Source organism: Trichophyton verrucosum, assembly GCF_000151505.1.
Source record: "Trichophyton verrucosum HKI 0517 chromosome Unknown contig00035_1.f1.exp, whole genome shotgun sequence".
NCBI lineage: Eukaryota > Fungi > Ascomycota > Eurotiomycetes > Onygenales > Arthrodermataceae > Trichophyton > Trichophyton verrucosum.
In genome coordinates this window covers 1-12,311 of record NW_003315614.1, presented here as the reverse complement: position 1 = coordinate 12,311, position 12,311 = coordinate 1, and the positions used below count along the sequence as shown (strand labels likewise).

At 49.4% G+C, this 12,311-nt stretch overlaps 5 protein-coding genes across 5 annotated transcripts; 2 read left to right on the top strand and 3 right to left on the bottom strand.

Annotated features, from left to right (window-relative positions):
* Positions 1-406: 406 nt before the first annotated feature.
* Positions 407-541, bottom strand: TRV_00477 (uncharacterized protein; the record flags this gene model as incomplete). Its single annotated transcript, XM_003025308.1, has 1 exon — positions 407-541. One exon carries the CDS (start codon positions 539-541, stop codon positions 407-409), a length of 135 nt encoding a protein of 44 aa, XP_003025354.1.
* A 135-nt stretch (positions 542-676) lies between these two features.
* TRV_00476 (uncharacterized protein) lies at positions 677-910 on the top strand (the record flags this gene model as incomplete). Its single annotated transcript, XM_003025307.1, has 1 exon — positions 677-910. One exon carries the CDS (start codon positions 677-679, stop codon positions 908-910), a length of 234 nt encoding a protein of 77 aa, XP_003025353.1.
* Positions 911-1,992: 1,082 nt separating this feature from the next.
* On the bottom strand, positions 1,993-4,729 carry TRV_00475 (uncharacterized protein; the record flags this gene model as incomplete). The annotated part of the gene is made up of 4 exons (XM_003025306.1): positions 1,993-3,483; positions 3,541-3,948; positions 4,016-4,443; positions 4,534-4,729. 4 exons carry the CDS (start codon positions 4,727-4,729, stop codon positions 1,993-1,995), a joined length of 2,523 nt encoding a protein of 840 aa, XP_003025352.1.
* A 997-nt stretch (positions 4,730-5,726) lies between these two features.
* TRV_00474 (guanine nucleotide exchange factor, putative) lies at positions 5,727-11,082 on the bottom strand (the record flags this gene model as incomplete). Its single annotated transcript, XM_003025305.1, has 4 exons — positions 5,727-5,998; positions 6,048-10,612; positions 10,717-10,913; positions 10,996-11,082. 4 exons carry the CDS (start codon positions 11,080-11,082, stop codon positions 5,727-5,729), a joined length of 5,121 nt encoding a protein of 1,706 aa, XP_003025351.1.
* Positions 11,083-11,947: 865 nt separating this feature from the next.
* TRV_00473 (uncharacterized protein) lies at positions 11,948-12,187 on the top strand (the record flags this gene model as incomplete). The annotated part of the gene is made up of 1 exon (XM_003025304.1): positions 11,948-12,187. A coding segment is annotated over one exon (240 nt), but the record flags the coding sequence as incomplete, so codon positions are not given.
* Positions 12,188-12,311: the final 124 nt, after the last annotated feature.

Genomic DNA, 12,311 nt, shown 5'->3' with positions numbered 1-12,311 from the left:
GACTGCCTCTAAAGTGTGCGTAGTATTTAGCGAACTTTTCCATCACAGCCATGTGAAACTTGTTGTTGGGATACGAGGCCATCGCTCCCATTCTATCGTCATCATCCTGATGCCCTGGTCAAAAGAAAGAAAAAGATATCAAGAAATCAAGATCTGACTCCGCGGATCGTGGTCCAAGCACCTGCTGACTAACATCCGCTGCCGTTCAGCCGCTGCCAAGGCCTAATTGTATTGGCTACTCTGCCGGACAGGGAAGATTCTGCGCTTACTTAAGCGATTGTGACGTCATGCACCGTAAGTTGAAGCTGACAGAGAAGCGAGATTATTGATCTCGATGTTTCTTGTCGCTTCAAGGGCATGGGACAACCCATGTCGCGAGGCAGTACGATGCAACATCAGAATTTTTTCAGTACGGCTTCAACTCGAGGCCTATGGGTATAAATATGGCCTCAAATCCTGCTGAGAAGACGTCTTTCTGCTCATCATCATCAGCAACAACAACTACAACAAACAAAACATCAAACACAACGAAAACAATCATTCTTCAATCAATTCGGGTCTATCTATCTGCATATCGTGACCCACAAGCTACAACGTCAGCCGCAGCCTTGATAACTCAGCCATAAGAGTTAATCCTTTATTCCAGACGCCAATAACAAAAACCACAACAACAACAATGGCCGCCAACTTGACCGACTTCACCCTCCACTACACCCCAATGGTCATGGAAGCAAACAATGCATCCCGCCGCAACTCGAGGGACTTTGAGCATCACAGCAATTCAGCCTCCTCTACACCATCTTCGTCCCGGTCTACTTCTCCCGCTCCAGCTCATCGACAGAAAATGAGCAAGGCAGCCGAAAAGAGATCAAGTTCCGCGGCTCGTGCTTCTTACTTTGCCAACCGTTAAGCTGAGCCAGCCATTTATTAACTATACGACTGAATGACTATCACTCGATCGATAACACTACGAAACATCAGTCTTTTATTACAATTACGAGATATACATCTAGGATACCTCCTAGTTAATTTTTAATGACATAATAATAGTTGGGACGGCGATACAGGGAACTTGGGTGGATATGGATGGGACGACTGTTATGTACATGATTTTGACATCTAAATTATTAATTATTAATGCATTCCAAGCTTGTATATTAGCAACACTTGATATCTAATTAACATCCATTGACCCCGATACGCTCCACCTAGTGGTTATAAGAAGTTCTATAAATATTTACTCTTAAGTAATGGCAGAATACACGCCTCGAGGTTAATTGCATTTCTTTGGCGCCAATATATATCAGGCATGCACAATTGTTTCAAGCACAGCCATCCTCGTGAATGATTCTGGAGCCGATAGTATTCTAGAAGTAACCAGGAAAACAAAATATACAATCCCAATAAATTTGAGCTATTAATAGGAGTCAGCTTCTGTTTCAGTAAGCAGAACTTGAGCGCACGCTTCTTACACAAAAGTATGGAGAAGTTTGGGGTCATCTCATGCATGAAGATTGCAATCGGAACTAGAACTTAAGATCGAGACCAGGATTGAATCTCCGATTCGGTTGGGCTTAAGCCAGTTAAATAATGCTAAGTAGGATGCATATACATATGTCAGCATATAAGCCACTCACTATTCTCACGCTGCTCCCGGAAAGGTCGGGCTGGTTGGGGAACCGAAGCATCCATGCAAGTTCCATGCAGATGTTTCAAAACTCAAGAGCAGAGCCTCCCTTCTATGGCCCACTTGTCTAAAAATAGAAGCCATGCAAGATCTTGACTCAGCCCATATGTGTTTATCTTTAGCACTTTCAGCGGAACCATGCGTTTGTTTCGAATATTGACGGTAACTGACGAAGTTGGATATGCGTGATGTATGTACAACCAACGAGTAACGAACACAGCTCCCGATTGTTCAAGTTTGCTTTTATTTATGAAAATATTTGGATAGTTTAGTTACACAGGCTATATAACTGCGCTATGAGTTGATCACTCGCGATCGAATTTGACGAGGAACTCCGTAGGCACAGTAGGTATATATTTCCTTGCACGCTCGCGGTTTACTCCACCAAAACCGGCTCCGTAACTGACTAGCATGTCGGTGCTGGTTGGGAGCTGGAAAGGTAATGTGAGTGAAGGGTCAAGAAGGAGTGGGGCATTCTTGGGGATGGTTATTTGTGATGATGGGGGTGGCGCGGGCGAGTTAGATCCGCTTGGTGATGATGGGGGTTGTAATGCTCTAGGTGTCCTAGGGGTTTGTGGTTCTTCGGTTGGCTTTGTCTCATCCTTCCCTTGGTCTGTAGCTGGAGAACCAGTGGGCTTGGAGTGCTGTCGATGTTGATCGAGGATCTGCCGTAACTGAGAAGGGTCATTTTGCAGTGAGATAAGGAGCTTCATTGCGCTCTTGGAAAGGCCCTTTTCTCCCACCTCGGATCGATAGAGCTTTACGGCGTGAAGAAGTTGGTTTGGCGTGAGGCGCTGAAGCTGCTCGAGTGTCTCTATAAGTGAGTCCATATCTTCTCCCAACGACGAGAAACATTGTAGCCACTGTAGCAGTTCGATGAGCGGTTCAAGGTGCCTACGAGCGGATTCAACGGTGTTTTCTCCAGTGCAGGTCGCGGATCCGTTTTCGTAATGCTCAGGTTGCCGGTTGTTTGTTCGTGCCCAGTCTTCCAAGGCGGATACATTCATCCTGATCTGCATAGCCTTAGTGCGCGCAAGATAGTGCTTCGTAGTCATTATACGGTTGAAAAGTTCGGATCCAAGCCAGTAGAATAGTTGTGCTATAATTTGGGTTGTGATGATGGAGTGCACATCATATAGATCTAGCACAAAGAGTGTTGACGATAATAGAGATGTCACATTCCGGGGTGCAATCTCTGCCCGTTTCTTGGGCGATGGTGGCCGGTATCGTTTCTCCATAGGCTCTGGTTTTACCTTTGTTTTGGTTCTGAAAAGCTTCCATTCGTTTTGGAACTGAACATCTTCAAAACCGGGTATTGTTTCATGGTCAAGCATTGCGGTGTCCAAAATTTTATCTATGCGGCGCTCAGCGTCGCGGATAATAAGGATAAATATTTCATTAATCAACTCTGCGAGATGAAGCTGGAACTCCACTGTAGCTTCAACCAGCCCGGCATCCTTCTTTAAGTAATGCAGTAGTAAAGTGGCGTTTGATATCCAGAATGCCAGTATGGTCATATCCCACTGGTGCTTTTCTACCACACGATTGATACGATCAGTTGCAGAATGGAGAAGTGTCTGCAGGAGGTCAGGGCTGGCATAATAGTGCGCGTATCGTGCGCAAAGGAAGAGTAAATTTGCGGGAACAGGCTTTTGGGAAGGAGACCGTTGTGGTGTCATATTGGTTATAACAATATCCAATATTCGCTCCAACTCGTTCTCCTGAAATACAAACATTTGGTCATTCAGGCAACGATCCCAGACAAATTCGGGTTGTTCCTCATATTCGTCAGGTGACTATGATAGCAAAACGTTAGCACCCATCATCTCAATCAATTAAGATGTAAATCATACGTCGTCGTGTTTCTCATTAAGACCCAAGCTCGACAAATCAACTTCCAGGTTGATAGCACTCTCTTCCATCATCATCCTTCTCTTCATCTCGTTTTCGGCCATTTCCTCTTCAAATCGATTGTGTGCGAATCCTGAGTCGTAAAAGTCGGCCTCGCCAGTTGTAGACCCAACTTTATAGCCATTTTCGTAAAGGTATTTGGAGATGTCTGTTCCAGGCTGAACGAAGTCGAAAGCTGTCCCGCCAGAAGACGATCGGATGTCCGGTGACGCGCCATGGTCCAATAAATTCTTTGCAATGGTTTTATGTCGATTCGTCATAGCCCACATTAAAGCGCTCCATTGATTGCGGTCCTGTTGGTCGACAAATGCACCCGCATCAAGCAAAGCAGATACAACCTCATGATGACCCTGAAACGGTGCAACACGTTAGCAGGAAGATTCAAAACGAAAGCAATTCCACAAGATGGGTGCTTACAAAACAGCTAGCATATATCAATGGTGCAGTACCCTCCTCGTCCGGCGCATTAATATCGATGTATTTCATTGCCTTGCCGGTGACTAGCTTTCTGACCCGGGCGACATCCCCGTTACTTGCCGCCATATTCAGGGTTCTTTGAAGGATTTCCTTCTTCTCCTGCTCAGACAGCTTCTCATTAGACACAATATCGTCCTCGTCCGCTTCGACATTGTCTCCATCCCGATGTGCCGCCTGAGCAGCCAACATTTCCATCAGCCGGGCATCGTTTGACTCGCTTGGTCTGTCACGTAGTCGAGAACCACCCGTCAGGCTCTGAGACGGGAGTCGGGGATTGTAGAAGTCTTCTTCGGAGTTAATATCATCAAGGGCTAGGTTAAATGATAGGGGTTTTGTAGGCATAGGAGTGGTGAGAAATTGCGACTGGCCTGTTCAGAGAGGAATTCAAATCCGTTAGCTCATCTCGATAGCGCAATGAACAGCTGTATAATAGAAAAGAGAGTAATAGAGCGGCTCACCCTGCCATCCATCGTATATCTCGGTCTCAGAATTATAGCTCGGAAATGAGCGCCGGTCGTCTAGCGAGGTTGGTAAGTCGGGAGGTAGCGTTCTGGGTTTCTCAACTCCTTCGTCACCACTGCTCTCGTGCTCGGCAGCCGTGACGCTGACAGAAGGGGCCCGAGCCAGGTCATGGTCCTGGCCCTCCGGGTCCATCGCATTTAGATGGGCTGTACTGCCCTCTTCCAGTCCAGCAGTGATGTTTGTCGAAGGGCCGGCGGGTTCAAGCAAATGACTATGCGAAGCAACCGGTCTCACTAGGGAGAAAAAGCTATCCTAGACTGCGGGGGAAACTAGCATCTGAGTCCATTAGGGCGAATGAGCACGCGGACAGGAACCGTAAATGGCAGCAAGGATGGTGACGCTGAGATATCGGGTTCGGGATTATAGCTGGTGCTAGATTGCTGGCGTGTTTGGTGGTTTGGATAGGTTGATGATGCTTTGTGGGTAAATAACGAGGCAGACGGATGTTTTTCCTGGTGGAGTTTAGATCCAGCAGTTGCATGGCCAAGATGACGTTTCTACAGAAATAACCAACATCTCGGATGATACGGAGGATACAGGTGAAAGAAGCGAGTCGGTGCAACAGTTGAAGAAAAGAAGCATTACATTCACCCTCTGTTTTCGATTATATCCAAAACAAAGCCGTTTCGAGCCCTTTTTTTTATGGCAGATAGCAACCAGATCCATCATAAGCAACGTTGATGTTCATTATCAAAAGAAAAGAAAAGATTCATACATCCAACACTTCAGGGAATAATTTAAAAAAAAACAGCCATTAATGAGAACACGCTCAAGTTGCTGCCTCGCCGTGCCAGTCCCCAGATATTGGGCCAAAAGACAAATAAAATATGAAGTTAATAAGAATAAATCAAACATAGACCAAGAAATGAAGACAAAAGCCCACACCAATGCTCCAGAAATAAGATGTTTACCAAGGTCCAGACCCCAGGATGCGCAGGAGGGGGAAAAGAGACTAAGCATATAAACTTGAAGCCGAATGCAAAAAAGATAACTGATAGTTAGATGACAGGGACATGCCAATAATGGGAGATTAAATGGTAATTAGATATGTGAAACACCCGGGTTTCACGGGTCATAGATCGATTCGCTCGCTCGCTTTTCAAAATCAGCCGCTGGTCGGAAGAACGTTTTATTCAATCGCTTTGCTGAACGCTTTGATATCGTCATCTGCTAGGGCAGCAATCCATAGGCAACGCTCTAAAACTCCAGGGACAGGCTCGAAAACATATTTTGTGCTTGCATCAATGAGGCGAAGAAGACTCTTCACGATGGCTGCGGCAGTGTGATAACGTTCAAAGTTGACCAGTGGTTCGCCGTCGCGAGTGCTGGCGATCTGTGCTGGCTTTTGAGCGTTATATGTCAAGTCTTGCACATAGAGGCCTGTCGCAACAGTTAGCATTGCTGATCAAGCGAAAATCAGACCCGACTGGGTGGAGAAGCATTTACTCACCAACAAAGGGAATACAGCCGTCTTGGACGGAAGATTCCATTTCGGACCTAAGTTTATGAAAGTTGCGGATTGGTTGGATCAAAAACTCCATTTCAGCCAGTATCTCCTTTTCGGTCTCTGGTACACGCTCCCATGTTTTAACGAGTCGTGTACAGTCGACAGATGATAAGGCAATGACCATCTGCAACATAGTGGCATAATTACGCAGCTTCCTTGCATTCACAGCAATGTGAATGAGTTTCGTGATCACCAGAGCACGCTCTGTGATGTTCTTGGTGAGCACGACTTCTGATACGGCCCATTTGACCATCAAGTTAAAGCGTGCGACGACCATATCTATGCCTTTACGATCAACACCGGCAGAGAGATAGTCAACCCAGTTAAGTGGAGAAGGGCAGGAATGCGTCCAGCGCATGTCAACAAGGTCTTTCCAGTCGACTTCACTAAGAGCAGCTTGTTCGACGATGGTAAATTGTTTAGCAAGCGTCTGCGAGTCGTGGGCTAAAATAAAGGCAATATGGCCAGAGCTAGGGAGAGCATGGATTGCGTGGGTCGGAGTAGTGGGAGCGATGGATGGGTGAGAGTTATTGCGAGGACGAGAAAAATTTTGTGGGAAATCAGGATGTTGGTTTGGAAATGGAGGGTCAAGATATTGATGGTATGGCGGTAAAGGAGTTGGCTGGAGGAAAGAAGACGCTACTATGGACGGTTCAGCGAGCGGGTGAGTAGGATCTGAAGGCTTCCTGGTAGGTCCTTCATCTATAGAGAGTTCGGACGAAAGCTCAGAGACGCTGTCATCTATGTGCTTATCACCTATCGGCTCTGGCGCAGTAGCACCATGAATAATCCTATTTATGCTAGCTGTCTTCTCAACAACCTCGATAGAGGGATGGTTAGAGACAACATTTTGGCCTAAGGGCGAAGGATTTTCAAATTTCGGAACTGTAGGTGTCTTCATGGATTCGTCTCCTAAGCCACGCTCCAGCAGCGGAATAGAGGAGTATGAGTAATCTGATCCGAGATACGACTCAGTACCATTGGTATTACCGACTGCTGGTTCTTCGGGATATGCAGTAGCTTCGGGACCAACATTCACACCTTGGTTGTTTGTAGGCCCATCAAGGTGAGCTTGACGAGATTCCCGCCTAGCAGTATTGGAGAAGCCAGCAGAAGAGCCGTCATTTGGCCTAGCAACCGTATCCCCCTTCCACCTTCCCTCGAGCTTGAGCAAAGCGGACTCGATACTCCCGTCCGGCAGATCGGGTATTTTCCGAAAGCCAGCAACTGCATCTTCGAAGATGTGCCTAGCATGAGGCGGCTGTGGTGAAGAATGAGAACGCGTACCGCTACGACTAAGTGAATCTAACGCACTAGAAGAAGTCGAAAAATCGATATCGTCATCATCATAATCGTCGTCATCATAGTCCTCGCTATGCGAAATGGAGTCCATATTGGATGCATGGGTTATATATAATGCAGAGGACGTCGAGTCAGTTGCAGTGGTACTAGAGGCAAACCTAAACTTATTCAGGTCACGATCAGGATCAGTGTTCAATCCCGGTTCTTCAGAGCCCATGGTGGTCTGCATTTTGCGCAAGTCACCACCAGGACGTCTTCGAAGCCTCTTCTCTGGGAGCTGCATGCCCCTAGCCACGGGCATGTGTACAGGTAGAAAGGAGCCTCTACAAGCTCCCATGTCAGTCTTGTCAGTAGTCCTGAGCATGTCTGAAGCAGGTCGTTGACCGCCATGGCCGCCTAGCACACTTTGGTAGGATGCATATTTGCGTAATCTGGAGCCTGGCTTGCTGGGGGAGACATTCTCATGGTGAGTTGACATGGGCATCACTTCTAACTTGTCCTTCCCGGGCATAGACAAGGGGATGGGAGTAAGCGGATCAATCTCTGGTTCGGGATCAGCTTGACCAGAGCCAGGATAATACATCTGGAATTCCTCAGGGAGTAAAGAAAGGCCACCACTTGTACCAACCCTGGTATCATCAACAATGAGTATGGACTGGCTGCCCGTCGTGATCTGACTAGAAGCTCCACGTGAGAAGTTGGGAACAGGTACCGAAGCGGGTATTTCTGCCCGTGGTTGGGTTTTCGGGCTTGGGCTGCGAGGGGCAGCGGAGGTAGCTAACGGTGTTTGGTTTACTAGTGTCCCATAAGATTGGTAAGTTCTATCACATAGAACGTCGATTCGTGAGGGGCTCTTTATCCCAGGCCTCTTCTCGCGGTACCTATCTGATCCGAAGACAACATTGGGGGGGAGGAGGGATGTTTTACCATGAGCTGAAACGATAGGGCGCGGCTCCGGTTTGCTAAACACGGTGCTGCTAGAGGCGTTACCGGCACTAGAAGCACTACTATAAAGAACGCGGCGGAGAGAGCTAATGAATGTTTTCACTCCTGGTGCAGTCTTGGTCGGAGACTCCAAACGAGAAAAAGAAGCGGCCACCGAGGCAGAGGGTAAAAATGAAGACGAGCTCGGCGGCCGTAAGCGAGGCATAGAAGGGTCTGGCGGTGGTGAAAGTGGGCGTGTGGTTGGGACATCGGGCTCTAGAGGAGTGAGCATACTGCCACGAATGATACTGATGTTGACACCTCCTGGGGAATTGGTAGCTTCAACAGGAAATTGGCCCAGCGAACCCAGTCCCGCAGCACCGCTTTCGATATTAAGATTCGACTGTGCCTGTGGTAAAGGAGCACGGTCATCTCTAAATGAATCCGAAAAGCTTCCGCTGCGTTTATGAGAGTGTGAGGATTGAGTGTGAGAGTGCAGGGGCCAGCGCCATATTGGAGAGCGCGGACTAGGCGGGGCTGGGGGACGAGAGGGGCCGTTTAGCTTGGGGATGGGGTCCGGGGCAACGTGCGCTCCTCGGCCTTGGTTGGAGACGCTGTTGCCGCGCAATGAGAGGCGCGAAGAAGGGATATTGAAGATAGCCTGGTTGAAAGCGGGTTGTGCAGGTGGCGGGCTTTTATTGAAGTCATTCACTGAGACTGAAGAGCCCTTGCGGGTTTGGCTGGCAGGCGTATCCTGGGTAACGAGTTCGGAGTATGAAAAGCACAGTCCGTCTCCGTTAGGCCTAGAACCTGGCTTAGTGGTGCCGGGGACAATGGGTTCCTCTGGTCGAGGATCATTGACAAATTCTGGATCATCCCAGCACTGCGCACAGCGACCATTCCAGCACCGTTTCAAGTCCAGGATAATTTTGGTATCACTAACGTCACGGGAGCTGCGGCGTTTGAGAGTCTCATACAGGGAATTGATCCGTGAGCAAAACTGTGCACGCAGGTTATCACTGGCAACGAAGTCATCTACGAAGTAGTTGAGGATCCAGTGGCGTAGAGCAGCAAAGACACGAATGCGGATAATGCGTCCGTCATCCTCACGGCGGTTGATGGCCCACTCCAGACGGGCGAGGAGAAGAGAGAGTAAATTACTAGGGGAGAGGTAAGAGCGGAAGGTAAGAAAGAAATCCGAGACAAGTTCGTAGTCCATAAACGATTCAGACGATATTTGGGCGACAATGCGGGCGGGCGTAGCGGCAGATAGCTGTTTGGTCTGTTTTGAGTATCGAACCACAGAAGCATCATGCATGATGGGGAGCAGGTCATCAAAGATAGAGGGTTCTATAGGCTCCTGAAGCTTGTAAAAGACAGATTGACCTGCTCCCTTGTCGACGACGGCCTTATGCACGGAAGAGCCGGCCATCTTGTCCATGGATATCGGCGAGGATAACCTCGGAGGCCTAGGGGCTGGTCGATAGGCAGAGACATGTTTCTCTGGGAATTTAAAGTCTTCTAGCTTGCGAGCTGGTCCGGGTAGCTTGGGCGGTGTCTTTTCGACTGGCTCTGACCCCTCAATGACCACTTTAAGTGCTCCGCGAGTAGGACTTGGCGGGACATCGTCTATGGTAGGTAAGGATTTCCATCGACGGAGGTGATGGTAGGTCTGTGCAGGTCCACGCGAGGTTGTATCCGGCGGATCAACGAGGTAGGAGAACTGTGAGTTTGACCAAACACTCGCCCGGTGGCCGGGGGCTGTTATTTCCGGTATGCTCGGTGCTGGGCTTAAGGTATGCGGTGTGTAGGACCTGTTGGTGATTGGCCTGATATGTTGTTTGTGGATAAGTGTTAGGGAATGTATACCAGAGTCGGACAATTCTTCGACGGGGCTAAGGCTGAGGTCAACATACCGTAGATATAACCGTCCATTGTTGCCGACGTTGGCGACAGTAAACTGACGACCATGGGAGGGGCCTCTGCGACGCTGAGCAAGAACTTCGTCGCTGCTTTTTACCTCCCGCAAACTGGGGCCCTGGCTAATAATGTTCTGGCTCTTCGCGACAGAGTGTCTTCGCGGACCAGGAACAGAGTAGCTAGGGCTATTGGCGTTCATTATTATTGCACTCTCCGTGATGGGCTGCCCGGGGATTGTGGCTGCATATTCGGCCGGAGCTGTCAGAGAGAAGGCAGGCTCATTGCGGAAGTATATCACGGGCAGAGGAAGGAGGAGGAGGAGGATAAGAAGAAGGAAGAAGAGGGGGAAAGAGAGTAGAATTCTATCTATATATTCGGCCGTCGCTGGCGAAAAAGGAACTGCCGGTCGATCTACGCCTCGCGGAGGTCGGTGTCGCGTGTTCTCTCCCAGAAGTGCGATACACACTGGGAGAAATGAAGGACAAAGGATGGTGATGGGACGAAGGAGGAAGGCCGGCGTAGGAGCAAAAGGGAGGGAGAGAGAGAGAGCCGACTCCCGTCGAAGTAAATGCGAATGGATGTTATGGTAGCAAAGGAAAGAGAGTTTTCCCGGGTTGGCGTTGCTGGAGGGCGGTCAAGCCGGCGAGAACAAGAAGCGCTGGCCTAGATACCGATCAGCGCTGCGTTACCAGACGACCAGACAAGGCGACGCGAAGCCTTGGAGACGTGAAAAAGCAACGCAAACGAGTAAGACGAAAGCGCAACAACAACAAGCAAGGCAAAAGGAAGCGTCGAAAGAAGAAAAACAAAAGGCGTAGGAAAGATCACGCATGCTTACGTAACTCTAAGCTGAGGCCACCCTTCTTAGCTAAGCGCGACGCGGGTGAGAATGGCCAATAGGAAAGCCCCTCGTGATTAAGTAATCAGCTATGAGCAGGGGGAGCTTAAAGAGACGTCGGCCGCAGAGAGGAGACAGCGAGAGGAGGAAAGCCAAAGCGACGACGACGAGGACGAGGAGCGAGCAGGCCGCCTGAAGTAGCTGCTGGGGCGAGGAGGGACGGTCAGGAGCTGGGCAGACGGGAAGACGAAAAAACCTGTAGCCCATCAGCCTGGATGGCCTACTTTTCCTCGCCGACCGCCAGAACCTGGCAGCATCGCGGCGCGTTTTTCTGGTTGCGATGCCAGCTGTGTTTGGATGTTTTGGAAGCTGAAGAAGCGGGAAAAAGCAAAGAAAACGGAAAAAAAGAAAGGAGGACGCCTCAGATGACATAAGCAAAGCTAAGACGGAAGAGGGTTAGGGCTAACTCTAACTGAGCCCTAACTCTATCATGTGACATCACGTGCTGCGGGGTGCCCCCGTGACTTGACTTTCGCAGGGCGTTTCCCAAAGGGGCAACGGCGGGCAAGGGGAAGGAGCCCGAAGAAAGAAAAAACAAAGGGAGCCTTAGACGAAACTTGTTGAGCTTGTCTTGAGAAGGGCGCAGAGCTTCGTCGACTCAACTGCGAGCCAGCGTCATCGTCACAGCTACTACTTCGTACTCCACGGCGCAGAGATATAAAGCTGCCTCCTTCCCCTCCTCTCCGGACCCAGTTCGACTCATCCTCTGCTCTGCTCAATTGAACACCCTACGTCTACATCCATCTACCACCGGCACCGGCATTCCCCTCACCCCACCCGCTCACTAGCTACAGCTGCAATGGCTCAGAAAGAGAAAGTCCTCCTCGCCTACTCTGGCGGCCTCGACACCAGCTGCATCCTCGCCTGGCTCCTCGAGCAGGGCCATGAGGTCGTCTGCTTCCTCGCCGATGTCGGCCAGGCTGAGGATTTCAAGGAGGCAGAGCGCAAGGCCCTCGCCGTCGGTGCAAAGAAGCTGGTCGTCGAGGACCTCAAGAAGGAGTTCGTCGAGGATCTCTGCTTCAAGGCCATCCAGTGCAACGTTCGTTCTCTGTGTCTCTTGACCCTCGTTCCCTGCAATTGACCAAGGAAGGCTAACAGAAAAAATCCTCCTCCAGGCCATCTGGGAAGACCGATACCTCCTCGGGTGAGTCAATCGCTGTTTA